General features: G+C 53.3%; 1 protein-coding gene across 1 annotated transcript in view; it reads left to right on the top strand.

Annotated features, from left to right (window-relative positions):
- Positions 1–26,662, top strand: part of MN1 (MN1 proto-oncogene, transcriptional regulator) — a 51,694-nt gene extending 25,032 nt beyond the window's left edge. Inside the window, exon 2 of the mRNA XM_017498034.2 lies at positions 23,805–26,662. Within this exon, the coding sequence (XP_017353523.1) occupies positions 23,805–23,986 (182 nt within the window). The 3' untranslated portion in view covers positions 23,987–26,662. The remainder of the gene's footprint in view (positions 1–23,804) is intronic.
- Positions 26,663–27,375: the final 713 nt, after the last annotated feature.

Below are 27,375 nucleotides of genomic sequence, written 5' to 3' on the forward strand. Positions count from 1 at the left end.
CTGCCTGGGCCTGCCTGCCTAGGTTTGAAGGCAATTAAACTGGAGACTAACCTCTTAATTAGGGTTTCCCTGTGTAAATCTCATTTGATAAATTCCTTATCAGCCTTGTCTTTAACTACATCGCATCCTCGAGATGGGATTGAGCTCCCCCGGGACCTCCAAGTGAATCCCCCTAGAGAGGCCGCCCCACTGCGGACTCTTCCAGCCGGAGGCTCCCCCAGGAAGGGCAGGGAGAGAGGCCCCTTTCAGGGTTAATTAATCAGAAAATTTAGTGGTGCCCGGTGATTCCCGAGAACTTGTCTGCCACCTTTGAATTCTCCGTCTCCCCTTCTGCCTCCCTTCTAGGTCTTACTAAAAAAAATTTTTTTTGGGGGTGAACTGGACTCCGCTAAAGGAAATCTGCAGCCCCCACTCCTTCCTTGTGGCTCCCCCTCTCTTCTGCCCAACTTGTTTGTGTGGATGGTTAAATTTTTTTCCTTCCCTTTTTTAAATGCAAGTGGGGCTGGGAGTAGAAATGTCAGGGGTCAGGCTTCAGGCGGCAGGGAGCAGCGGGGCAGCCTCAGCTGCTGTCCCTGCCACTCGGGGAGAGAGCGGAGCTGAGCTTAACCCTTTGGGGCCCAGGCCCTGCCTGTGGGTTCAAGGATACTGGGCACTTCTCTTCCCTCTCTTCACTAGAGTCGGAGGGGGCTCTGGCACCTGGACTCCTTTTTTTAGGATTTTAAGCTAAAAATCACCTCTGGGGTGGGATAGGGCAGTCATAGTGGTATCACCTAGGAGAGCGCCAAGTGGGAGTTTTGGTTCCATTAGCATGTCCTGGACACCTGTGGTGTGTTTGGGATGGGGTAAGATGCCGCCTGCATGGACGTGGTTGCACAGGGCGGGCTGGGCCACGGCCACAGGCACTGCTGTGCCCGCCAGCATCCCAGGAGATAGCCCCATTTACAGATGGGGACTACGAGGCCCAGGAGGGGTGGTGATGTGTTCAGTCCCCCAGCTGCTAATAGGTTGGAGTGGAGTCCCGGTTCTGAACCCTTGATTCCTGCATACCAAGCACCCCCTGCCACTCCCACCCGCTGGAGTCCGGTAAGAGGAGAAGCCTGACTCACACATGGTGTTTGGATTCCTTCCATCCTTCTGTAGCCATCAAAAGGGCAGGAGGCCAGTCTGGAGGGTGGAGCATGTGCCACATCACCCATAGCGTCCTCTGGCCGCCAAGAAGCAGCTACTGTTGTGGACCCATTTTACAGATGAGGAGGGCGAGGTGCAGAGAAAGAAAGGACCTGCATGAGAGCAGAGCATAGACAAGGCAAAGCCTGATCTATCCCCCATTCTTTCTGCCCGCCGGGCCTGGCTGCTCCTCAGCATGGAGACATCACCAGTCCCTGGAAGTGGGAACAAGATCACGAAACTTGTGCCTCCCAGCCACCGGGTCCCCATCGCCTGTGGAGTTGCCCAGCAGCTGTGCAAGCTGGATGGTCTGTGATATGGGGCTCAGGAGGGGGTGCACCTGGCCTGGGTATTGTCAGGGTGACAGGGGGCCTAGTCTGCCAGCGGCTTAGGTTGTTCCCTGACAGAGCTGCCCCTGGCACACAGGGACCTGATGGAATTGTCACGACTGTTATTATGTTTGAGCCTCAGTTTCCTCATCTCTGAAATGAGGGCGATGGCAGTATCAACCCCCTGGGGTTCTGCGGGTGCGAAACCCATTCATGCACAGGAAGGCTAACAGCAGTCACTTGCCCCTGGTAAGCTTCAGTGCACATTTGGTATTATTATTATTTATTCCTAATAGTGGGGGAAAAAATGTAGGCACCAACAAAGTCTCTGAGGATAGAAGCCCTATATGATGATCAATGCCTCCGTGGATAGCCGAGAGGGTGGGGGTTCCCGGTGGGAGCTGAAAGCAGGAGACCCTGCCCTAGTCCGGCCTGTGGGGTGGGTCTCTGACCTGGGGCTGTGTGGCCCTGGGTGAGTTGCTTCACCTCTCTGTGCCCCCGCTGGTGGGAGGAAATGCCAGCTTCCTCGGTTGGTGGTGGGACGAGCCTGGACCTCACGTCTTCAGGGCGAGGGGAGGGTGATCTGCTTCATGGCTCTGCCCTTTACTGGGCAGTGACCTCAGAACCCATCTTGCTGGCCAGGCCTCTGTTGCCCTGTCTGGAATGTCCCCATTCACGGTGGTGAAGCGTAGAGGAAGCAATCTGTCCTGACGTGTTTCGCAGCCTCCGAGAGAGTGCTTCAGGCGTCAGGGATTATATTTAGAGTAATAGAAAGTGGGATCATTTCTCTGCAGAGTCAGGGGCAATCTGGGCACATGGGAGGTGAAGAATTTGGCAGCTGCAGGTCTGACCAGGGGTTCGTTTGCTCTGTGTCTGCCCCTGAGCCCTTAACACTGAGAGGGCACCGTGGGGGTGGCGAGACATACTCATGTAAATCAAAGGATCAAGGCCAGGCGCGGTGGCTCACACCTGTAATCCCAGCACTTTGGGAGGCAAGGCGGGTGGAACACCTGAGGTCAGGAGTTCGAGATCAGCCTGGCCAACATGGGGAAACCCCGTCTCTAGTAAAAATACAAAAATTAGGTGGGCATGGTAGTACGTGCCTGTAATCCCAGCTACTCAGGAGGCTGAGGCAGGAGAATGACATGAACCCGGGAGGTGGAGGTGGCAGTGAGCATAGATCATCCCACTGCACTCCAGCCTGGGCAACAGAACAAGCCTATACCTCAAATAGATAAAGAAAAGGACCAAGATGGTGTCTGGGGGCAAGGTTTTGGATCCTAGCATCCTCTCTTGGATGTCCTTGAGCGAGTCACAGCACTACGCTATGTGTCAGTTTCCTCGGCTATGAAATGGGCATAGTGAGGCGGTGAGGACAGTACAGCGAGGCGCCTGCCTGGGCCCTGAACGTTGCACCCCCACAACTCAGGCCCAGCTGAGCCTTGAAAGGTTTGGAGTCGCCTGGAGCAGAGCTTGAATTCTCCCCTCGCTGGCCTGCGGCCTCCCTCTCTCCCTCGCTCGGAAACCAAAGCCCAGCATCTGTTTCCCCAGGAGCTGTTTAATATTCTGCCGTGGTAAAATGAACTCATTGGAGCCACCCGAAAACAGCTGAATGAACCCCCTGGCGCCTGGTGGCCTTTCAGAGTGGCTCCAGACCCCCCTTGGGCCTCGGGGAGGCTGGCAACGGCAGCAGCTGTGGGAGAGGGGCCCCTTTTTCTTCTTGGTGTCTCGGGGGAGCCTCTGACCTGCAAATGGGGCTCCTCGGGGGCTGGGTAGGGGACGGGAGTCCGGGGAGGGGCTGCCTGGGCTTCCCGGCCTGTTTGGGGCCTTGTTTGTGCTTCTTGGCTCAGAGGGTCTGTGTGTGGGGCCTCCTTGGGGAGGCTGAGAAAGCTAGGCCTTCCTCAAACCCTTCCCCTAATCGTCCCCCACCCCAGCCTCAAACTAGGCCTGGTGGAGGCAGGAAGCCGCCGCCTGCCAGCCACACCGCGTGACGATGGCGATGGCGATGGTGATAGTGACAGCAGCATGCATGGAGCCATTGCGAAGTTCCAGACCCTGTGTGTGTGTTGTCTTGCTAGCTTATTGGCTGCTGGAAACCACTGGGAGCAGTTTACTGTCCTTATTCCCATTTGACAGGTGACGAAACTGAGGCCCAAAGGGGAGCAGCTGTGTGAAAGATCGTGGAGCTAGGAAGTAGCCAAATAGGGCTTCACCCGGGCTCTCGCCACCACACCACTGTCCTGGTGGCCCACAGACGTCTGCACTGCAGGGTTGTCGTGGGGTTGGTCACGTGATGCCATGCCGTGGAGCACTGCCGACAGGCGTACAGTCAGCCGCACTTCCATGCTAGCCTGTCATGACGTGTGACTGTATTCTTGTCACACCTGTTGCCTATTCAGTCCAAATTTCATGACCGTCTCCCTTCTCCCCACACCCTAGCTGCTCCATTTCCACTCCAACTCCCTCGAAAGGCAAATGGTAACCACGTGCTTCCAGGTAGAAGCCGGATTAATTTCATGTAATCATCCCTGATAAACTTGCAGTTAGTCTTGGGTGGTTTCAATGTGGACACACAGCGAGGCCGTGGGGTGAAAAGGGACTGAGTTGGCCCAGCCTCTGCTGGGCTGGGTGCTGGGTCTGTTGGCAGCTGTGTGTGCTCTGCCCGAGAAAGCCCTGTCACCAGGACTTAAATCCACAGCAGCGATTTCTCCCCAAGGCAGAGAGCACTAGGAAGGGCCGGGCAGGAGGACACACACCACAGCCCCTTTCCTCCGTCCTTATTTTATATCTGAGCAGCCTTGGCAAATAACACTGGGATTGATTTTTCCAGCAGGTGAGTGGCCTGACATGTGTCTGTTCCAATCTCTGGAAGATCCCAATAATCAATATCCGGCAATGAAATCCAGCATGTAGGATTTCCTTCCCAGGAGTTCAAGCCCCAGCAATAACACTTTCGCCCAGCTGTGGGACCTTGGGCAAATTACCTCCTTTCTCTGAGCCTCCGTTTTTCCCGAGCCTCAGTTTTCCCCATCTTTAAAATGGGGGTAACTTTGACCATTGAATGAGTTAACACAGGAGTTGGCACACTTTCTGTAAAGGGTCAGATAGTAAATATTTTGGACTCTACCTGCCATAAAGTCTCTACTTAACTACCTAGTCCTGTCCTTGTCATGCAAAGGCAGTCACAGTGTCCCAATGGATGGGCGTGGCTATGTTCTGATAACACTTTATAGACACTGAAATTTGGATTTCATATAATTTTCATTTGCTACAAAGTATCTTCTTTTGATTTTTTTCAACCATTAAAAAATGAAAAAAGGCCAGGTGTGGCGGCTCGTGCTTATAATCCTAGCACTTTGGGAGGCTGAGGTAGGAGGATTGCTTGAGGTCAGGGGGTTGAGACCAGCCTGGACAACGTAGTGAGACCCCCTACCAACCTCTATAAAAAATCAAAAAATTAGCCAAGCACGGTGGCATGTGCCTGTAGTCCCAGCTAGTTGGAAGACTGAGGTGGGAGGATTGCTTGATCCCAGGAGACAGAGGTTGCAGTGAGCTATGATCATGCCACTGCCTTCCAGCCTGGATGACAGAGTGAGACGCTGTCTCTAAAAAGAAAAAGAAAATTGGCCGGGCACCGTGGCTCATGCCTGTAATCCCAGCACTTTGGGAGGCTGAGGTGGGAAGAATTGCTTGAGGCCAGAAGTTCAAGACCAGCCTAGGTAAAAAAGCAAGCCCCCCCCCATATTAAAAAAAAAAAAAAAAAAAAAGTAGCTGGGCATGGTGGCTCCTGCCTGTAGTCTCAGCTGCTGGGAAGGCTGAGGTGGGGGGTGCTTGGGTCTGGGGGTTTGAGACTGCAGTCAGTTGTGATCATATCACTGCCCTCTGGCCAGGGTGACAAGGTGAGACCCTGTCTCTAAAAATAAAACAAAATAAAATACAGGTTTGTAGTGTGAATTTCAGGTGATAATCATTCCTTTTTCAGTTTCTGCTTGTATCTTTAAATTTTTTGTGTGTTCTTTGATCGAGGCAGGACTATCACTTCCATTGTAGGGATACTGAGGCCCAGAGAGGGAAAGTGCTTTGTCCAAAGTCACACAGCAGGGACGAGGCAGAGATGGATCCTGAACTCATGTGATTCTCTGCCTGGATGGGCCCCAGAGTCCTCTCCCGAAATTTATGTGTTGAAAAATGCACTGGACTGGGAGCCATCTCAGTCCTCTCTTCCCTGAGCCTCAGTTCTTTGACCTGGAAATAGCTGCCTTTCAAACCCCCGTCTGTATATGGACTGTGAATCTGGAGTGATGAGAATCTCTTTCCATCATCCTTTCAGTGGTTCTAAAATCCGGGTTACACCCAGCCAGCATTGGCACTGCCTCACGGCTAAGGATTACGGGAGCGATCTGCTGTGCTGGCCAGAAAGGATTTGGGAGGGAAGGTTGTAAGATGAAGCTGAGACCGCATTCTCTAGGTTAGGATGAGGACTGTGAAATTGTGCGTGGTCAGTGGTGAACAACCTGGGTGCTCGTTGTCAGTATTGGATTATGATTACCAATTAGTGACTGTGTGGCCTTGGGTGAGTCTCTCTGGACCCTCCACTCTCCTTTTCCTCATCATCTGGGGGATAGTCTAATGCATAAATTTAGACTGGCCTGAGAATAAAGAAGGTACCGGTGAAAACTGAGACTTGAGGCTGGCCACATAGCAGATGATTTAAAAAATGGGCATCCTTGATATTATTGCTGCTGTTATTACCATCATTCTACTTCATCCTCCGTCACTGCATTTCCAAGCCTCATTTCTGAGGATTGTGGATTTCCGCCATCCAGTGCTTTAATGAGGGAGGCATGATGGGGAGAATGGGAGGCTGGGGGTGTGGGCTTTACTCCTGCCCAAACTTGACTCATCGTCTGACCTCAGGCAATTCACTTATTTCACTGGGCCTCAGTTTCTCTCTCTTTGTGATTGCAATAGGTTAGATTACAGATTTAATATCAAGTGCTAATCTGGATCGATTAGTTTTGGCTACCTGGAGCATTGCATCAAGAAAGACTCTAAAGCTATGACCAGGTTCCTTAGGAGGGAGTACTGTGGTTGATTAGCAATGTCTGCTGTGGACTCAAGGTGAAATATGTTTTGGTGGTTGATAATCGTAGAAAAGATGACCAGGTCCTTTCAGCCCCGAATTTACACCTGTCTATGGAACCTGCCTATTTGAAACCGATGGGGCTTGGCTTTTGTAAGAGAACCAGTTGTCATGCACATTGGAAGAGACTTTGTAGATTATTTTTCTAGATCAATACTGTCCCATAGAACTTTCTGCGATGATGGGAATGTCCTCCACAGGTCCTGTCCTATGCAGTCTCCCCTGGCCACACACAGCTGTCAAACACCTGAAATATTGCTAGTCCTCAGTGAGGAATTTATTTTTAATTAATTAATTAAATTTTTTTTAGAGACAGTGTCGTACCGGGTGGGCCAGGCTGGAGTGCAGTGGCATGATCATAGCTCACTATAGCCTCAAACTCCTGGGCTCAAGCGATCCTCCTGCCTTGGCCTCCCAAAGTACGGGATTATAGGCGCGCACCACCATGCCCTGCCAGTTTTCAAGTTGTATTAAAAAATGTGAAAGCCCCACGTGGCTAGTGGCTACCATGGTGAACAGCCCAACTCTGGACTCATAGAGCTTGTAGGAGCTCCCAAGGCTTCTACTTGTTATACCCCAGTGTGCGTGAACTCTGGGTGGGTCCTTGGGTGAGGGCCTGTTGCTTGGCACCTGACACCAGGCAACGCTCTCTGTAGCTCCACCCACAGGCAGCTGGAAACCTCGTCTGCAGGAGTTTTGCTCAGGTGGGTGAGCCCTGCCTAGGGGGGTAAATGCTTTTCTCATTTGCATTGCATGCCTTCCTGGGGCTGGTTCTCCAGGCTCAGCCCCTGTGGGTGGGTGAGGCCTGGCTTGGATTAGACCCCCCTCCCTAACTCCTGGATGAGTGTGCCCATCTCTTACCGCCTGTGGCAATCCAGGAAATAGGAAGGTGTTTCCAGATGCAGAGTCAGTGGGCCAAGGGGGAAGGCATGATGTTGGGCATTTGGGAGAGTGGGAGACATGTTTTATTTTTTCCTTCCCTCCTTCTCTCCCTTCTTCCCTCCTCCTCTCCTTGTCTCTCTCTTTCTGGCGTGGGGCAGAAGTAGAAGAGGCTTTGGGAACTGATATGGCTTCATCCCAAGTCGGCTGCTCCCTCGCTGTGTGGTGTTGGGCAAGTCACCCCAGGTCTCTGAACCTGTTTCTGCATCCTTTAAAAAGGAACAATAGCCTCTGCCTTTGACGGGAGGACCCGATGAAGTAATATACATGAAATGCTTAGAATAGTGCCTGGCTTGCTGCTGGTTCTCTTCCCTGGGAAAAATCAGTTACATTACCCTCCAATGTGCTGATACCATCTCTCTCCTTCTCTTTTTTCTTTTCCTTCTTGCCAACGCCCCCCACCAAAACCCTCAACCAACAGCACCTCCACCCACCCCACCCTTCCTGCCCAGAGATGATGTCGGAGCAGTGGAGGGTAATTTCACCGATTTCCATGCTTGGAATTGACTTAAAACTCATCTCAGAGATTATCCCTGCAGGTCCAGTCTCCGGGCTGGGTGGCGTGTGGGTTAGGAGAGTGGCCTTTCCGGGTGATCACCCCGACAGGAGGAAATTGCTGGCACTGGTCAGCTCATGCTAGGGGACACCTGTGTTTTTGTCTTTATTACAGGCACCTCCATTTTGGGGTTGTGCACACAGGCAGGGTCTAAAATAAACAAGAAGCCCGACTTCAAACTTCGAAGGAAGTCCGTTGGCTGGGTTGGGGTTGTGGGAAGCGAGTGGCTGTAACTCCCCAATCTCTAGGTGGTTTGTGAGAGGGCGTGGCCCCTCTCAGTACATTTGACAAGCCTTCCAACCAAGTCTTGTGTTATGGGCACCCAGGAAGCCTTGAAAAGCTCCTTTTCAGGTCTGTCTGGAGGCCCAGGTGACGTGGTTTGAGTCTTTCTCATATTAGGGACTCTTTAGGGCTTGTTTCTGCCCCCAGGAATTGATGAAGTCAGTACATGAGGGCCTACCCTATGCCAGGTGCCAGCGTCAGGGGAGGAAGTAAATAGATGAGACAAGGTTCCTGGTTTCATGGAACTCATACTCTTGGGCCATGGCAGAGAGCAGGACAAACAGGAAAAGTTTAGCACAATTACGGTTGGCGTGAGATGTCACTGGATGGGGAGCACTGCAGCCCACTCAGCGACTTAAAGAGACCTTCTTGGTGAAGGAAGATGGAGAAGTTAGCCAGGTGAAGAGAGAGGGAAAGTGGTGGTCCAGGAAGAGGGGAGAAATGACAGGAATAGTGTAGCCACTCCTTGGTGACGGCGTACTGCAAACTCCATGGTCAAGCCTTCGGGACGAGGAGGGGGTCTAGTGCTGGCTTCGGCAGTAGGGCTGTAATCCTCTGATCTGGTCACATTTCTGCCCTTGACTTATCCCTCTGTGGCCTTGGTTTCCCTAATAAATGGCCCCCGCCAGCCCAGTCTTCCTAGGTCTGGGTCTGCCATCCTCAGAAGACCACAGGGACAAGGGGCTGTCACTTCTGCCCTTGGAAGAAGAGGTACTGGGTGTTAATCCTGCTTCTCTATACTAGAGACAGGCCAAATCCAGAAAATCCTTCTGAGAGGTGGGGTAGAGGTGTCTGGAGAAAATTTGGCAGAAGGTGAGGCCAGGGTTGACCTAGTCACTTACCTCACTCCCCTGCACCCGCCTCTTCCCACACTTCCTGCTGCAAGAAGTGTGGCGGCCCCTCCTTCCCCTTAGAGACCACACCCCACCTTCACAGGACACTGGGTGTTGCAGGCCCAGCGGGAGCACGGAAAGCCATGCCAGTCAGCATCGCCCAGTTCTCTCTCCCACTCCCAAGCTGGAGACCAGCAAATATCTTCCAGCAGTCCACAGGATAATTTGGGGTGGGGAACACCCACTTGGGTGGCATCTTTAGGTCACGGAGTCACAGTCCTGGCAGCTGACACTCCTGCCACTTTCAAAGGGGATGTCAGTTCAGAGAAGGCAAGTGATGCTCCTGAAATCACATAGCCAGCTTCCGGCAGAGCCCAGCTTCCGGCAGAGCCCAGCTTCCGGTAGAGCCCAGCTTCCGGCAGAGCCTGGCTTCAGCTTCCTGAGCTGGGGAGAGGAGCCCATTCCAGAGGGAAAGCAAGTTGGGGGTTGTTTGTGGCAGGTGCAATTCTTCCTGGAAAGCCAAAGGCTGGATCTGCGGGAACCCTAGGGTGGCTGCTCCTGAGGATGGCTGTGCCGGACACAGGTACCCCAGGGGCTTTGTTCCCTGTTGTTTTAGTGGAAGTAATTAACCAGCTCCTTCTAAGCCCAGACCACCTGCTGCTGCTCCCCCTGTCTCTCTCTACCCCCTGCACCAGGCACCCACCAAGGGGTGGGCAAGAAGACACAGTCTCTGAACTCACATAGACCCCGGTTCGAATCCAGGGTCGGCCATTGTCGCTGGCTGGCCTTGGTTCTCATAGGGTTGTCGTCGAGAGAATCTGGGCCAGCCCCTGGTCACTGCTCTGCCCAACACCGTCCACTCGGTTCCCACTTGCCCAGCCGGTCACCGTCCACTTTGCCCATCACGCTGTCAGAGTTGAGGCCGAGCTGCTGTTTGCTGGGCAGGCCATGCAGCTTGCACGGGGGTGTTCAGAGGCCTTGCAGGGGTAAGTGCTGGGAGCCCCGCCCGAGTCCCCCTCCTGCCTGACGTGGCTGACTCACTCAGTCTCAGAAAACCCACCTTTCTCCTTTTTTGTGGATGTGTTCTGGAATGATTTTTTTTTTTTTTTTTAACAGCAACCCTCTGCGCCTAATAATGTACTATTGATTTTTAAGTAGAAAGACAGAGAGGTTTCTGCTGTAGCTCACGAAGGAAGATGAGGGCCATAGCAAATGACAAGGACATTTCTGACTCCCTAAAAGTGACAGCACGAATCTTCATAGATCAGATTCGTGGACTGAGCACCTACTGGGTACCTGGCTTGCAGCCTCCTCTTACATGAACTTGGACAAGTGACATCACCTCTCTGAGCCTCAGGTTCAAGGGTCAGCACACTTTGTCTGCAAAGGGACCTATCTATAGCAAATATTTTAGGTTTGTGGCTTATACACTGTGATGGTTAATTTTATGCATTACCTTGACTGGGTCATGAGGTGCCCAGATACTTGGTTCACCATTTCGCTGGAGAACTCTGCCCAATGCATACAATCTGATGCACCTCCAGGAAAACAGCCATAAACAAAATGTAAACAAATGAGCAGGGCTGTATTCCAATAAAACTTTATTTACAAAAACAAGGAGTGGGCCAGTTTTGACTTGTGGGTTGTAGTGGGCCGACTCTGGCAGGGTCTTTATCTGATAAATGAGGCTAGGAGAATAGGTGCTTCCTCCAGGGTGACAGTGAGGAATTAGCAAGTTTGAAAGAACGATCATGTGATAGGTACTGTAGTTATGTTATTGTCAACATTATCATGTGTCATTCTCTCAGCAGCCCTACCGGGTAAGTCTAAGATCTCGTTTCACAGATGGGGAAACCAAGGCACAGAGAAATTAAGTGACTTGCCCTTAGCCCTTCTGCTCGCTGTTGGGTGACCTGGCACGGGTCCCCACTCATCTCAGGCTTCTGACTCCCTACCTGTAGCCTCAGAGAGGACTTGGTGATGCCATGCACTGAGCATGATGGTCACATCCATTGTGCAGAGGGGAAGCAGGAGCACAGGCAGGTGGAGTCCCTCGGAGAGGTTGCCACTTGGGGTGTGGCAGGGCTGGAATTAGGAACTAAGTTGAACTTCTTGGGGCCCCAAGTGAGAGGCATCTGACTTGGAAGCGCCTTGGGCACCTGGCCAGTCCAGTGAGAGCGTGGGTCCACAGCTGAAGGTACCGTTCCCGTGGGAGTGGGACTCTTTTCCCTCACCTTGCTCAGAGCTGGAGAACACAGGGACTGCGTTCTCAGTAAGGGGGTGTGTTTCTAGGTCAAGTGTTCTGTGGCAAGGCTAGGTGGAGGAGGTGCGGGCCTCTTTATTAATTTTGATGGATTCCAGATACCCCTCCTCTGCTCAGAAGCCTTCCTAGGCTCCCCATTGCCGGCAGGAACAAGGCCTAACTTCTTCCAGCGTCTCCGTGACTGGCTACACTTGAATTTTGCAGCCTCCTCTTCTCTTGTTTCACACCCATCCCTAGATCAGGGTCCCTGGGCCAGTCTCTTGTTCTTTGGAAGGAGTCATGCCTGGGTGTGGAGTGCTCCTTTCACCTTCTCTTCCTGAAAAGCTTGCTACTCATTCTTTTTTGTTGTTGTCATTGTTGAGATGGAGTGTCTCACTGTTGCCTGGGCTGGAGTGCGTGGCGCAATCTCGACTCACTGCAACCTCCACCTCTGGGGTTCACGTGATTCCCCCGCCTCAGCCTCCCGAGTAGCTGGGATTACAGGCGCCCACCACCACACCCAGATAATTTGTATATTTTTAGTAGAGACGGGGTTTCACTATGTTGGCGAGACTGCTCTCCAGCTCCCAACCTCGTGATCTGCCTGCCTCGGCCTCCCGAAGTGCTGGGATTACAGGTGTGAGCCACGGCGCCTGGCGTGTTTCTTTATATAAATAAGAATCGTTATTTGTTGAATGGTTTACCACTTGCCAGGCAAATGCTAGGAGCTCAGCGAGGTGTCAGTCCTGTGTTAAGTTGCTCCAGTTTCTACGTGAACATACTGGGGCTCAGGGAGGAGCAGCGTCACGCCCAGGGCCACCCCGCATGGGGTCTGACACTATGTGGGTGAATCTTGGGCAAGAAGGCAAGAAAACAGAGAGGCTGTGCTGGGACAGGGTTGGAGAGAATCTCAAATAGAATCATGGTGCTTCCTGGTAATACTGTGACCAGCATTTCCAGTGCTACCAGCAAGTGCTAGGATTCTATCTCAGAGTCTCTCCAGAATGGCAGCTACTATTTATGGGCTGTAGTAGGTCCCTGGCACTCTGCTGAGCACTTTCCTCCCTCCTATAAGAATGAAACTGTCTCCATCCCCGTTTCACAGATGAGGAAACTGAGGCTCAGAGGACTGAATTTCCCCAGAACCGACAGGCTGTGCTCTTGCCTAAGATCCCTGGCGATGCCACGGTCAGTAGGAAGGTGCAGGCTGAGCGACTGGCACTCCGGCCCCCGGGCCTGTCACGTCTCACAGCATGCAGGTCAGGAGTGGCCCGGGGGTGTGCAGGGCTGCATCTGTCACAGGTCACTGGCTGCATGTCCAGAGGTGCCAGGCAGGACAAGGAGCCCGATCAGAGATGCTCGGGCCTGGTTTGAGGAGCCAGCTCTGTCCACTCTGCTGTCCGTGGCTGTCGCACGCCACCCCATCCCCTCCTTCAGGGCCAGGGACAGTCCCCAGGACTCAGCACCGCCCACATTCCCTGGTCCTGCCCCAGCTCCTGGCAGCGTGGTTCCGACGATGCCCTTGCAGGCTCTCCTCCGTGGAGCCCTCGGCCAGTTCTCAATCTAAATGACAGCTGCCCCCAGCCAAGTCAACTCAAATTAATTTCCGAAGGCTTCCAGGGGCCTGGCCCAGCCTCTCACCAGACTGCACTGCCGCAGCGGCCGGCTCGAGGCCCCTGCTTCACCCTCATGGGGCCTGGAAAGGGGGGGCCTTGCAGGGCCCTCCCCCCCATCATTAGTTGGGGGACTGTCTTTGTACCTGGCCCCGTGCCCAGGGCAGAAGGGGAGGGCAGGCCCTCCCTGCCCCCAGGAGCCCCCTTCCCCGCCGCGTGCTGCCTCCTGTCAGATACGGGAGGGTTGTATCTGAAACTTGGGCACCATCAGGGGTGAGGGAAGAAGCACTGAAGGGGCGGGGGGGTGTCAGGTTTTGTCCTTAGCTTCTGTGTCACCCTGGGAAGTTCTCATCCCATCTGTGAGCCTCTGTGTTTTTTTTTTTTCCCCAAAATCTATGTGTGTGACAGAGAGATGGAAATAAGAAATAGAGAATAAGAGGGAGAGGGAAGCAGGAGAGAGGGAGGGAGAGAGAGGTGGATGGAGGGGGAGAAAGCGAAAGAGAGGGAGAGGGAGGGTGGTGGATGATGGACAGAGAGACAGTGACAAGAGCAAGACTTGAGGGAGAATGACGGAGAGAGAAAGAGAAAGAACGGACAGATCGAGAAAGGAGGAGAATGCGTGCAAGAGAGAAACTGGAGGTGGGGTGGGTGGGAGAGGTCACACTGGTCACTTTGGCCAAAGATGTTTCCCTTTTCATGCGACTTTGATAAAAACCACACACTGTGACATCAGACATCCCTGGATGTGACCCTGGGCCTGTGGCTGGCCGGCTGAGTGACCCTGGGCCTGTGGCATCCCCTCCCTGAGACCCAGTGTCCTCTGCTGTGAAATGGGCTAGCGTGTCAGGTGCTCTTTCCCCCAGGGGGTTGGAGTCATTCACTGAGACCTACGGAGCCTGCAGTCCATGTTCACGGTCATGCCCTGGAGCCGACTTGCATAGAGACGTGATCTGCTTTCCTTTTTCCTTTTCTCAATTGCCATGGCTACGCTATTGCCGGAAGTTAGCATTGACGGGAGGGCAGAGAAGGAGCAGGCGACACAGGTACAGGGCTGGGTGGAGGAGTGGCTGGTCCCCTGGGCCTGCCTCGGGCTCTGCGTGGCCCCTGTGAGATACCCAGAGTGTCGCTCAGCCTGTCGGCCTCTGTCCCTCCATCCCCATCCTTGGGGTTATGGGTGGCGGTTCCCTGAGGTCAGGTCAAGGTGTCTTCGTGGCCTTTGCTTAGGGAGAACTCCTGCCCCAGCCTCTTGCCTATATCAAATGTAAAATACTTATTTATTTATTTTTAAATTTATTTATATTTATTGATTTTTTTGCGACAGAGCCTTGCTCTGTTGCCGAGGCTAGAGTGCAGTGGCACGATCTCTGCTCACTGCAACCTACACCTCCTGAGTTCAAGCAGTTCCCTGCCTCAGCCTCCCGAGTAGCTGGGATTACAGACAGCTGCCACCACGCCCAGCTAATTTTTATATTTTTACTAGAGATGGGGTTTCGGCATCTTGGCAGGGCTGGTCTTGAACGCCTGACGTTGTGATTCACTGGCCTCAGCCTCTCAAAGTGCTGGGATTACAGGCGTAAGCTTATTTATTTATTTATTTTTAGAGATAGGATCTTGCTCTGTCACTCAGGCTGGAGTTCAGCGGCATGACCCCAGCTTACTGTAGCCCCAATCTCTGAGGCTCAGGAGACCCTCCTGCCCCAGCACCCCAAGCAGCTGGGACTGCCAGCATGCACCTTATGTCTGGTTAATTTTTTCTTTTTTTTCTTTTTGAGATGGAGACTCGCTCTGTTGCCCAGGCTGGAGTGCAGTGGCACAATCGCAGCTCACTGCAACTTCTGCCTTCTGGGTTCAATTGATTCCGCTGCCTCAGCCTCCCAAGTAGTTGAGATTACAGGCATGTGCCACCACTCTTGGCTAGTTTTTGTATTTTTAGTAGAGATGGGGTTTCACTGTGTTGGTCAGGCTGGTCATGAACTCTTCACCTCAAGTGATCAGCCCACCTCAGTCTCCCAAAGTGCTGGAATTACAGGTGTGAACCACCATGGCCACCTGTTGTCTGGTTAATTTTTAAAAATTGTTTTGTACAGATGGAGTCAGGCTGGTCTTGAACTCCTGGCCTTAAGCAATCCACCCACCTCCACCTCCCAGATCACTGGGATTACACATGTGAGCTACCTGGCCCAGCCCAAATGTGAAATCTGATTGCTCCAGAGGGACAGAAGGGATTCGGGGGGAGGGTTGTACATTTACCCAAACCAGCAGTCATTTTAGAGATGCCCAGATAGGCCCAGAGAGGGGGAGTGACTTGCCCAAGGTCACACAGCAAGCGAGGTGACAGAGCGGACATGAAAATATGAGTCATTCATTAAAACATTTAACAAATACTCACTAGGTGCCTACTGTGTGCCAAGAAGGGGGGGCACATGAGCATGTTTGCCCTCAGGATCTCGAGGCCATCTTCCATGGAGGGATTGTTATCCCCTTCAACAGATAGGGAAACTGAGGCTCAGCAAGTTGACCTGCCCAAGATCACAGAACTGGTGAGGGGCAGAGTTGAGATTGAGACCATGGTGGGTTTTGAACTCAGGCCTTCAAGCTCAGAGTTGGGACAGCCTCTAAGCTGCCAGATGTCGGGGAGGGCTGGGATGGGAACCGACTGTGAAGTTTCAGGTTTGCTGTTTCCCTGCTCGGTTGGTGGCCATGGAGACCCTCTTTCTGATCCTTGACGTTGGCTGAGATTTGCAGTTCCTGCCCCGAGTCCATTGTTTCCTTGAGTTTCCCAGGCCCCATCTATCTTTCTGGAGAAGGGGACGTAGCCCAGGGATCAAGTGTGGACAGGCAGCCAAGGCGGGGTCATTCTTGGGGTTGCGGGTCCCCGCAGATGGGCTCTAGTTGGGCCGTGGGGGTCATCTCCACAGGGATCAAGTCCCCCACATTTCTCAGTGGTGGGTTCTTGGAGACCGGCCTCAGCACTTCAGTAAAAATCCTGTGACTGCCGGGCACGGTGGGTCACGCCTGTAATACACTTTAGGAGGCCAAGGCCGATGGATTGCTTGAGCCCATGATTTCGAGACCAGCTTGGGAAACATGGTGAACTCCCATCTCTACAAAAAAAATACAAGAATTAGCCAGGTGTGGTGGTGCACGCCTGTAATCCCAGCACTTTGGGAGGCTGAGGCACTCTGGGGAAGACTGAGCTCACGAGTTCCAGACCAGCTTGGGCAACATGGTGAAATCCCATCTCTGCAAAAACGTACAAGAGTTAGCTGGGCGTGGTGGTACACGCTTGTGGTCCCAGCTACTTGGGAGGCTGAGGTGGGAGGGTTGCTCGGGCCCAGGAGGTGGAGGTTGTAGTGAGCTGTGATCACGCCACCATACTGCAGCCTGGCCAGTACAGCTAGACCTTGTCTAAAAAAAAAAAAAGCCTATGACTGGTTTCTACTGAGCAAGACCCTACTCCTGTGACTTCTGTCTGCCCTGAGAACTGGTAGCAATTTCCATCCTCTTCCCATTCACAGAGAAGAAAGGTGAAGCTCAGAGAGGGAAGGTGACTTACCCAAGGTTCAGCTGCTGGGAAAATGCTGGGGACCTAGTTACAGACCTTGGTCATCTGACTCCAAGGTCCCCCATGGTGTTTTCTGCGTTCAGTGGCCTGTTGGTGAGGGTCCCTGACCTCAGAACACCCCTCTGCCGGAGCACGATGTGTGAGGTCGTCCCGGCATCCAGGCCAGGCCACAGCTAGTGGTGTCATTACCATCATGGTGGCCGGGGCCAGGAGTGCCATCTGCCAGCAGGGAGAGAAGGGTACATATCTCAGAGTTGGGCATTACAGAAACATCACCAGGGGTTGATAGCCAGGTAAGATGGTAGGAGTCGACAGGGGTGAGGAGGGGCGGTGCTCTAGGCAGAAGTGCAGCAGCAAGGTGTGGAGATGGACGAATCGGGGCTCTGTTGAGGGAATGTCTAATCGGGGCTTGCAGTGGAGCAGAGCTGAGAGATGAGGTGGGAGGCCTGAGGGGGAATCAGGCTAGGGGCATGCAAAGCTGGGGTGGGGGCCCTGGAGAGCCATGGAAGGTTCAAGCGGGACAGAGGTCTGCTCTGGTTGGTGTTTCAGGAAACTCCCCCTGCTCACAGGTTGGGAGGGCAGTGGGGAAGCGGAGAGCCAGAAGAGGTGGCAGCTGCAGGCAGGAGACGGTGGGTGTGTGGGCCAGGGTGGGTATGTGGGCAGGAGCGAGGTGGGCAGATTTGGAGGCAGGCTCTTCCCTGCCTGGTGCCTGGGCTGACTGTGGGGGTGGGGAAGGCCGAGGAGTGGTCTGGAATGCCTGGGGCTGTCTTGGATGCAGTGGACCTGCCTTTCTAAGGAGATGGGGAACAGAAAAGCTTCCAAGGTCTGGGGCTTACAGATAAGTGTGTGGGGGGCGTAAGGGACTCCCAGGCTATAGCACGAAGGCCCCAAGAGGTGGTGGCTCAGCCCTGTGGCCGCCAGACCTGTCTCAGCTTCCAGGCCCAGTGGCCCAGGCCCACAGTTGAGTGGCAGCTGTCACAGAAGCCAGTGTCTCCCCGCACCAGGTCCAAATAAAGGAAAAACAAAAATACATTTCCCTTTGTCGGAATCCGGCGAGGGTGAGTTGGGCGAGAGTCATCCGCTATTGTGTGCCGGGGCCCACACTGCTTCTTACATAAGCTCCGAGTTAAAAATACGCCCGGAATTCTCATTTTCCAGCTCTGCCTGGGATTGCACCCTGACCCCCAGCTTTGGCAGCTCCCAGCACCCACAGGGAGGAAGAAACTGCCCCATGGCACAAAGCTAGCACATGGCACTTCTAGCTCTGGCTGCCTGCTGTGCCTAGAACAGTAACAGTGGCCGGGCGCCGTGGCCCACGCCTGTAATCCCAGCACTTTGGGAGGCTGAGGTGGGTGGATCACTTGAGCCCAAGAGTTTGAGACCAGCCTGGCCAACACAGTGAGACCCCCTCTCTACAAAAAACAACAAAGATCTGGAGCTGGATGGTAGGCCTGCCTCTGCCTCTGAGTCCGTGTGACCTTGATCAGGCTCCGACTCTCTGGACAGTCCTTCAGTTCATCTGTAAAGAGCAACAGTAGTGCCAGCTTAGGGGATTAGAAGGAAAAATGTGGCCAGGCACGGTGGCTCACCCCTGTAACCCCAGCACGTTGGGAGGCTGAGATGGGAGGATTGCTTGAACCCAGGAATTGGAGCCTAGCCTCAGCAACATGGTGAGACCCCCGTCTCTACAAAATAAATTCAAAAAAATTAGCTGGGTGTGGTAGCGCGCACATGGAGTCCCAGCTACTTGGGAGGACAAGGTGGGAGGATCGCTTGAGCCCAGGAGGCCGAGGTTGTAGTGAGCTATGATCGTGCCACTGCTCTCCACCCTGGGTGACAGAGCGAGACTATCCCTAGGAAAAACGGCAATGAGAAAAGAATGGTAAGTGTCCGAGCGGCCACCCTGTCTTGAGGGCTCACTGTATGCTGAAGGCTATCCTGCTATCACCCCACGTGATCCTCCTAGCAGCCTGCCAAGCAGGTTCTCTTACTGTTCCCACATTACAGCCGAGGTTAGCATCCCAGAGAGCCCTTGATATGGGCGGTCGTTGGGCTCTGTCCTTCCCCCCGAATACCCCTGGCCTTCCCTCGGTAGGCAGCAGGGCGGGAGATGGCAGGGGCAGAAGTCTCCTTTTCCCTGGGGCTCCGTGGTGGCACCATGGCTGGGAAAACCCCCAAGGCAGCCCTTTGCCTGCGGTGGGAGGAGGCAGCCACCTCCGCCCGGCTCACGACGCCGGAGCACGTGGCTCACCCACATTGGAACCCGGTCTGGGGATTTTAGTGCAGAGCATGACGAGGCCTGTTTTGCTGACTTTAAAGAAAAAAAGAAAACTCGGCCCCCTCTGTGGGTGGGTGGCATCTCCAGAAGCAAAATTTAACATGCAACATCCCCAGGTAAACATCCCCTCTTTTCCGTTCTCCCTTCACCCCAGACACAGCCTGCAGAAGGTCCCCAGTGTCACCTGCAGGCTGGCCAACAATGGTGACAGGCCGTACTTACTCATAGCCAGCGCTGGCAGGAGCGCCCCACGTGCTAAGCATTTTGCATGGATCATTTCACTTCATTCTCCAACTACCTCCATGACGGCTGGTCCTATTATTTCCCGCATTTCCTTGAACCAAGGTTCTGAGAACAGAAGTGATATGCGCAAAGGTTCCCTGCTCCACGGACAATGGCCGCTATCCTGGTTGAACCCTGTAAGAGAGACGGAGGGACTTGAGTTATTCACACAATTGCCTTTTTGGCACCTGCTCCTGGTTCTCTCCTTCCCTTAATGGAACCGACTGTCTCCACTGTGGACGGAGAAGTTTGGAAGACAGAATCTGACGTGGGTATCGTGATCGCAGCGGGGTGAGCTGGGGGCAGCCTGATGATGACCAAATGAAGTGCTGCGGTGTTCAGGGCGGGGTGACAGGGTAGTGGGAAGAGGCTGGAGGACCGGCGATGACTTGTGCCGTGGAGAAAAGCTGAGAGGAGCCTTTGGGTGGAGAAACAGCAGGGGTGTCTGTCTTAGCTCTGGGCCTTGACCCAGCATGCCCATGGTGTCACCAGTCTCTCTGGTGAGGTCCCCCCACGCTATTCTTAGCCGGGCTCAGCAGGAATCACCATCCCCAAGTTGCAGATGAGAAAAACTGTGGCTTTGCAGACAGGAGCTATCCAGGTACGGGGCATTTGGGATGCGACCCTGGCCTGACCAGCTGGGAATCCTGGACTGAGAAGAGAGTGCTACCCCCGGAGCTGGTGGCCTGGCCCCGGGTGACCCCTGGCCAGCTCCTGCCCCTTGGAGCCTCACTCTTCTCATCTGCCAGATGGGAATGAAGGGTGCTTCACAGGCCCCCCAACTGAGGGCCTGGCGTATGCAGGGTCCAGAGGTGAACAGGCCGAACCTGTCCCGCTCCACGTGGCCACAGTCTGATGGGGGAGGCTGACGATCAAACGGAAAACAGAGCAGCACTCATCAGGTTCTGTGGTGCCTGCCAGTGCCGGGTGCTGAGTGACTCCAGGGTCTCTCCCCCAACCCTGGGAGCTCAGCGAGGGGGTGGTTTTATATCTGGGTCCTGGCGTGGGGGCTGGCTTGCTTGCAGCCCCAGGGAGCGGAGATGGAGGGCCTCTCTCGAGCTGGGGCAGGCCGTGACTTGAGGCGGCTTCCGTGGGACTGATTTATCAGCAGCGACTCGGCCGCCCTGGGAGCTGCGGTCTGAGGGTGTGTTAGGTCCCCCTAGCTGGAATGAATCCGGCGGGAGGATGAGTTTGGTCATGCTTGGGTTGTCAAGAGCTGAAGAATAATATTCTCTCTTAAAAATACTCCCCGTGGATACCAGACTGGTTGGCTCTCTTGCTCGTCCTAGGCGGAGGCCGGGGAATCTTGCACCCGTGCTCTGTGACATCTGGCAAGCCCCTCACCCTCTCTGAGCCCAGGGTGGCCCTGCCAGGGTGGGGAGAAGGGGAATCCCCACTGATGGGCTTGCTGGGGGGTGGAATTAGATAACACACGGAAGTGCTCGGTAGTGTGCCTGGCACGGCCTCATTAAATCCACCCCTAATAAGAACAGCAACGGTTTCTGGCGTTGGTGCACTGCAGGCTTGTGTCTGTAACTTGGGGATGAAAACATCTTTAGAAAATCTGGCCATTTGGGTCTGTCCTACCCATCACTTGGCAGACACCACTTCCTCTGTCCCGGCGTGTTGCTCAGGAATTTTCTTTCACCTTCCGGTGAGGCTTCCTCTCACCTTCTGAGTGCTTGCAGAAAGCCAAGATTTCGTCTCTCCGTTGGCAAGAAGCCTCATCCCTCGGAGTCCGTTTCCTCATCTGTAAAGTGGGCACAAGCACTGCTGTGTTCATTCCCTGAGATAATGTGTGCAAAGTGGGGGAAGCAGCCCCCTTTCAGATGTTCTCTCTCTCTGTGTGGCAGATACTACTTCCTCCACCCCACCCCAAGCCAGATCTTGCAGTGCTTGGAATAAAATTCCTTTTGGAGATACTAAGCAGGATAGCAGATAACAAGGCCAGCATGGGTTCAAGAGCAAATGTTGGGGCACTGTGCCTCACTATTGCCAGAATCCGGGGTCTACTATCTTCCTAGAGACCCTGCATCTGATGCCTTCAGCTTTCTGGGGTAACTGCTCCCCAGAAAGCCCTGGGTGGGGTATTAACAGCACCCAGGTTTCACCACTGCTAACCGCCTTTGAAACCTGGGATTCAGAGCCTCAGTTTCTCCTTCTGTGAAATGGGGCAGAGGCTCCTGTTTCATGGGCAGGATCATGCCCTCCAGGCTGGGCCCCTGGAAATAGTGGGGCTTTAGGGGCTTCTAAGTGGCTGCAAAGCCCTCCTACCCTCCCGACCCTCCCGATATGAATGCTAGTCCTGGCAGCACTGTTTGGGGGTCTCTCTGTGTGCCAGGCCATTTCAAGCCCTCAAGGGAGACGACATCATCCCCATGTTACCAGTGGGGAAACTGAGGTCCAGAGAGGGAACATGGTAGAGACTTGGCCACACAGTAGTGGGGCTGTGACTCCAAAGTGGCCATGCTTTGGTCACAAAGAGACACTGCTTCCTGGCCTCACCATCAGCTCCAGGAGGAGCTGTTAATTGCATGTTAATTGCATGAATGAGGGTAGGGGCCAAGGAAGACTCCTTCCTCCCCAGCTCCGGTTCCTCTCAGCGTGCAGGTTCCAAAGCTGGGTGTCTCTGGGGCTCCAGGGTGGGGGCCCCAAGCCCAGTTAGTCATGGCCTGTCCTCAGCTGCCTGGGCCCATCCCTCTGGGAGGATTTTCTCTGCAGGCTGTAGCTCAGTTCCTGCGGGAGGCCTCCTGCTTAATCCCAGAGGGCAGGGCGGGCGGGTGACTCCTGCCTGGCACAGGGCCCTTGGCTGGGCTTGCACAGAGGATTGAGGGCAGGCCGGTCATGGAGTTCAGTATCTGGGTGTGCTCCCTCAGCTGGAGCAGAGCCCCCCGCCCCCCAATTTCAGCTTTTCTCACTTCTACGGAGGCAGAAATCCAACATCAGGCCATATTCAAACCTACCTTTCTGCCCCTTCCTGGCTCTGGGACCTTGGGCCCACTAAAGTCAGATTCTAGGAAATGAGAATAATGAGACTCTTCGCTGACATATGGCAGGTCTCAGGACAGAGCCAATGTCACACGGCAGCTGTAAATGAGAAGTCCTGCAAATTGCCTGCTCTGGTCTAATTTATACTAAGGTGTGAGTGGTTGGCAGACTCCTTTCTCCTCAAACATGCCTAACACAGGCACCCTTGTGATCTGTGATGCTTTCTGGCATCATGTGACTCAACGAGAAGGGGATTTTCATTAAGGGTGCGGGAGAGGAATAGACCCCCCCACCCCAGGCGCCCAGAGTCCCTTCATGTAGCCGTTGAGAATGGTGCTTTTGTGCTGGTCTGGTTGGGGAGCCCAGATCCTCTGTCTTTACTGCTCTGAACACTTCACCCTCTGTCCTTGTGAAGACAGCACTTTACAGTTTATACAGACACCTTGTACAGGTCAGCAGCCCGGTTGACTAGCCATCATACGGAGGTGCACGAACCGGGTGGACACTGCCAGTTTCAGGGGAGGGGCCTGGGCTCGGGTCCCTTTGTGGAGCTAGACCTGGGTCTCTAAGCTGTTAGGTTGGAGCTGTTAGACCCCGAGAAATTTTCCGTGCTTTTTTGGGGCTCAGACTTCTCATCTGTCACATGGAGTACGAGAAGGCTCAGGCCAGGGGGTAGGAGGGAATGAAAGATGCAGGCAGGTGCCCGGAGGGCTGCTCCTGTCCCACGACGCCTCCACTCTCAAAGCCAATTCCATGGAGCCTCAGCCCTGCACACCAAGGAGGGGCAGAACCTTCAGAGGTGGGAGGGGGCTGGAAAGCACATGGGGAGTGCTTGTGGCTTGGGGTGCTGTGGGCCTCTAATCTCTGTGGTTCAGCTGCGCCGGGCTCGGTATTCACAAGCACCTTCTCCATCCTTCCTACTCCTCTGGGAAGGTGCTGGGACTCCACAGTTTCACCTGTGTGACCCGGAGCAAGTCACTGTCCCTCTCTGGGTCTCAGTAGTTTTAGCTATAAAGTGGAGGTGATCATCCTTAGCCCCTGGGGTTGGTAGGTAGTCTGGCATGTTTTAAGAAAGTCCCCAGCTCCTGGCAGGCCCTGAGCAAATGTCTGTCCAGAGGATGACACACAAATAGGCTGTGTTCTGGACTCGGGCAGTCCTCCCCTCCACACTTTCACTGCAGACAGCGAACTCCTACATGTCCTTTGACGCCCAGTTTAGATGCTCCTCCTCCAGGAAGCATTCCTGACTTACCTCATGTCCAGTTAATCTTTTGGGAACTCTGGTGCATCAGAGATGGGCAAACTCTTGGGTTTATCCTGCCTCATTTTCTTGTTTCCCAATGGGAAAACTGAGGCCCAATGGGGAGTGTCGGGGGGTCTTCCCTTGGCTGAGATCTCACAGATGAATCAGAGGTAACAGCAAGAGGATTTGAAACAACATTTTTAGATCCTCCAGGACCAGCTTTAGCCGTGGAAAGAGGGCGTGGACGATGCCCCTCTTGTATGCCTCTGCCACTGTGGCCCCCATTATGGCGCCCCTCATAGACGAACGCTCCACTAATGTCCTTCTCCCTTCTCTCTCCACAGCCCACGACCTCCCTGCAAACAAGGCCTCAGCCACCCAGCCCGGCAGCCACTTGCAGTGCCTGTCTGTCCACTGCACAGACGACGTGGGTGACGCCAAGGCTCGGGCCTCCGTGCCCACCTGGCGGTCCCTGCATTCTGACATCTCCAACAGATTTGGGACATTCGTGGCCGCCCTAACTTGAATGACAAGAAAGACCCCCTCCCCTGCAAGGCCCTTCCCCTCCCTGTCTCTATCTCCTCCCCCTCAACCTGACCCCACCCCTCTGTTAATTTGAAAGGGCCACTATTGCTGAGTGAATGAATTTTTTTTTTTTTTTCTCTAGGTTGGTACCTGCTTAGTGGCATATGGACCGGAAAGGGTTAATTTAAAGGGGGGGAGGAAACCTCAAAAGTTTTTTTAAAAAAAGAAACTTGTCTGCCACAGTATGTTACCAGTGTTAACCCTTCTGCAGTTAGCAAACTTTTGCTTACGCCTGTCTAGCTACGCCCCACGTTTCAGTAATCTCGGCATACATTTTTTAGATGACCTCTTTCCTTGTTTTATTTTCATGCTGCTGTATGTCCAAGTATTGTTATTTCATAATAAGACAAGAGTTGCTTTCCTTTTTTTTTAATTCTTTTTCCTTTTCTTTCCCCCCTCCCCTTTTATTTCTTTTTGCTTTGTTCACTGCTTATGAAAATGGAAAGCCTGGAGAATAGTAGTTCTGGAATATTGCCGGGTGAAAGTCAGATTGTCATCACAGTCTTATATATGGACACCCAGTGTCATCAGTCAGGCAGGAGCCAAACAACATCCCCCTTAGGTATTCCGCCTGGGATTTTGTTTTGTCTGTTCCCTAAGAAAATAGATATATTTTCGTTCCTGCAGACACAGGGCTCAGCCTTCCGTTTCCTTCCACGCGGGTTCTGTTTTCTCCTGCGGGAAGCCCTCTGTCTCTGCGATGGACGTGCGGACGTGTCCGGCTCTGCTCTGTGGGAAGGAGTCAGAATGTTCGAGAGTGGTGTTTTCTCTCCTTTTCTGGGCCTCCTCACAAACATCCAAGCCCTGAATTTTCACGCTGTGCTAAGCAGCCTTTGGTCTGCATGGGGGATGGGACGCTCCCAGCCTGCCTTCTTTGGGGCAAGGCTCCGGCTTTTGCTCTGCCTGGGGCGCTGGAGTTGGAGGAGGCTGTTCTTAGCCCTTTCCCTTTTCTGAAAGCTGTTCCTGGCCAGGCGTCCCACGGAAGAAGGAGGGGACTGTGTGTATCTCCTCCACCTCTCTCATCCCATCCCCAGTCCAACCTGGGCAGCCACCCCACCACCCCGCCTCCCGCCGGGAGGGATGAGGCACCCTCTTGCTCAGCCTGCCCAGCCTTCTCTGAGCCTGGGTGTCTTTCTTTGCAGGGATCTGCAGACTCCCGAGGGCTAGAGAACAGGGAAAGAGAATGTAACAAAACGACTTTGATTCCTGAGCCTTTTAGTTTGGATCCCTGGAATTCCTCTGCCCCCTCCTCGAATTTTGATGCAATCTCACCCTGTTGCAAAACCAGAGCCATGTCTCAAGCGTCTCACAAAGGAAGAGCTGCTGTGAGCAGAGATGAGTGGTGACTGGCAGGGACGGGACAGGCACCCTTGGGTGCTGTCCATGCCTGCAAGAGCCATTTACGGCTTGTGGTGGGGGGACACATAGACTCCCGGGTGGCTCGGACAAGAAGTGACTGATATCACTTCAGCCAAATCGGTGACACTTATTTTTAATTTCAGTTTTTGTTAACGAGCGTGTCTTACTAAAAACACTCCACTTGGAGCTCCCCCACCCCCTCCAGGTCCTCAGAGTTTGCAGATCGGAGCTTTTTTTAGCAAGTGACCGGAAGGCTCTGGGCTCCCCATACAACACCCACATTGTTTATTTCAAAGAACTTTTCAGCAAAGGGAGAGGAGCTTTCAGAGAAACCTCACTCTTTTCCCTCCCTTCTCCCCTCTTTCCTTCTGCCGGCCCTTTGGGCTGGGGTCTGAGTCTGCGGTTTTCAGCCTGGGCAGTCTTGACCAGGGGCAAACCCCAGCTGCAGAAGGCAGATAAAGCAGGTGGCGTGAATTGATCATCGAGAAAAGGTGTGAGCCGAGGCAGTTCCTGCGTTCTGCTACAAAAGGAATGGAAAGCGAAGGGAATTTTCCCCCACCACGGGCTGTGGGAGAGTTGACCGTATTCTGGGCAAAACTCCACGTCCCCTCTGATTCTGCAGTGTACAGCTGTTTGAGAGCTTCATCATTTTACTTTTGAAACAGGAATGATTTCTCCTTAATTGCTTAAGGCCGGGGAGCAAAGTGTCTTAACTTTTTGTCTTTGACTTTCCCAGCGTTGATTCATCAACACTCTTCCAATTAGCTCATGGTCCTGGCAACCTCAGAAACCCCTGAAGTTTTAAAAACTCTCTCGCTCCCCACGACCCCAGAATGAAACAGCTTTAAAAATAGCCTTAAGCAAAAGGATGTTATTTCATTAAATTGGGTTTAATGGAAAGAATTAAAAGTAAATGAAAAACACACCCAACACGCGAGACTCCGAACACTGGTAATCAGTACTGCATAGCAAACTCTTTGGGAAAGAGAATGAAAACGTTATTGCACATGTAAAATATGAAAACTTAACTCTGCTGTGTGTTAGGCAATCCTGTAATCTTTTTTGACTCTTAAAAGAAATTCATTTCTGAAATGCTTGGTTGGAAGACTGTGACAGCTCATGAAATTGAGTGTTATTTTTTTCTTTCTTTTTTAAAAAAATATGTAAAGTGCAGTCTTCTGTATTCCTGCATATTGTATATACCTGTATATGTTTTCCTGAGCAGTTAAATAACAATAAATATGACGTTAATGGTGAATGTGGTGTATTTGTGGGTGGGGCTGGCTTTGCTTCTCCTCAACTCCATCCTCGTTTTCCATCGGTCTCTATGGGATGTGGGGGTGTAGCCTTGGATGCTGTAGTGGGGTGTGTGTGTGCTCGTGAGCGTGCATGAGTGTGCGAGTGTGTGTGTGTGTCTGTGTATGTGGATGCTGTTCTAAGTTGGGTCATTTCAGCATGTCTCAACCTTGGCACTGTTGATATTTTCGGCCTGATAATTCTTTGCTGGGGTGTAAGGGTGGCAACTAGTCTCCACCCACTAGATGCCAGGACCACCTCCTACCCTTGTGGCAACCAAAAAAAAAAAAAAATTAAATCTCTCTGAACATTGCCCAGTGTCTCCTTGGGGTAAAGATCCCTTGGGGGCCAAGAACCCTGCATCTGACTCATGTAGCAGGGGGGCAAGGGAAGCGCCCCCCAGGTGGCTGTGTAGGGCGATGCTTCTGCTGCTGGGTTCCGGCATCAGTTTCAGATCCTAGTGAGCCTGGGACCTTCTGCAAGTTATGCAGCCTCTCAGCTCCACCTTTTCGTCATCTTTGAAGGGGGTCTAGCTCGTGGGGTTGTGATAGGAGACAATATATTGGACACAGCACGTAGGAAGGGCTTCACAGGCATGAAGCATCAGCATCAGGGCCACCAACCGAGCACAGGGGAGCTGATGGCAGCCTGGAGTCACACTGGCCAGGGGTGCAT

This window comes from Cebus imitator, unplaced genomic scaffold, assembly GCF_001604975.1.
Source record: "Cebus imitator isolate Cc_AM_T3 unplaced genomic scaffold, Cebus_imitator-1.0 Scaffold237, whole genome shotgun sequence".
NCBI lineage: Eukaryota > Metazoa > Chordata > Mammalia > Primates > Cebidae > Cebus > Cebus imitator.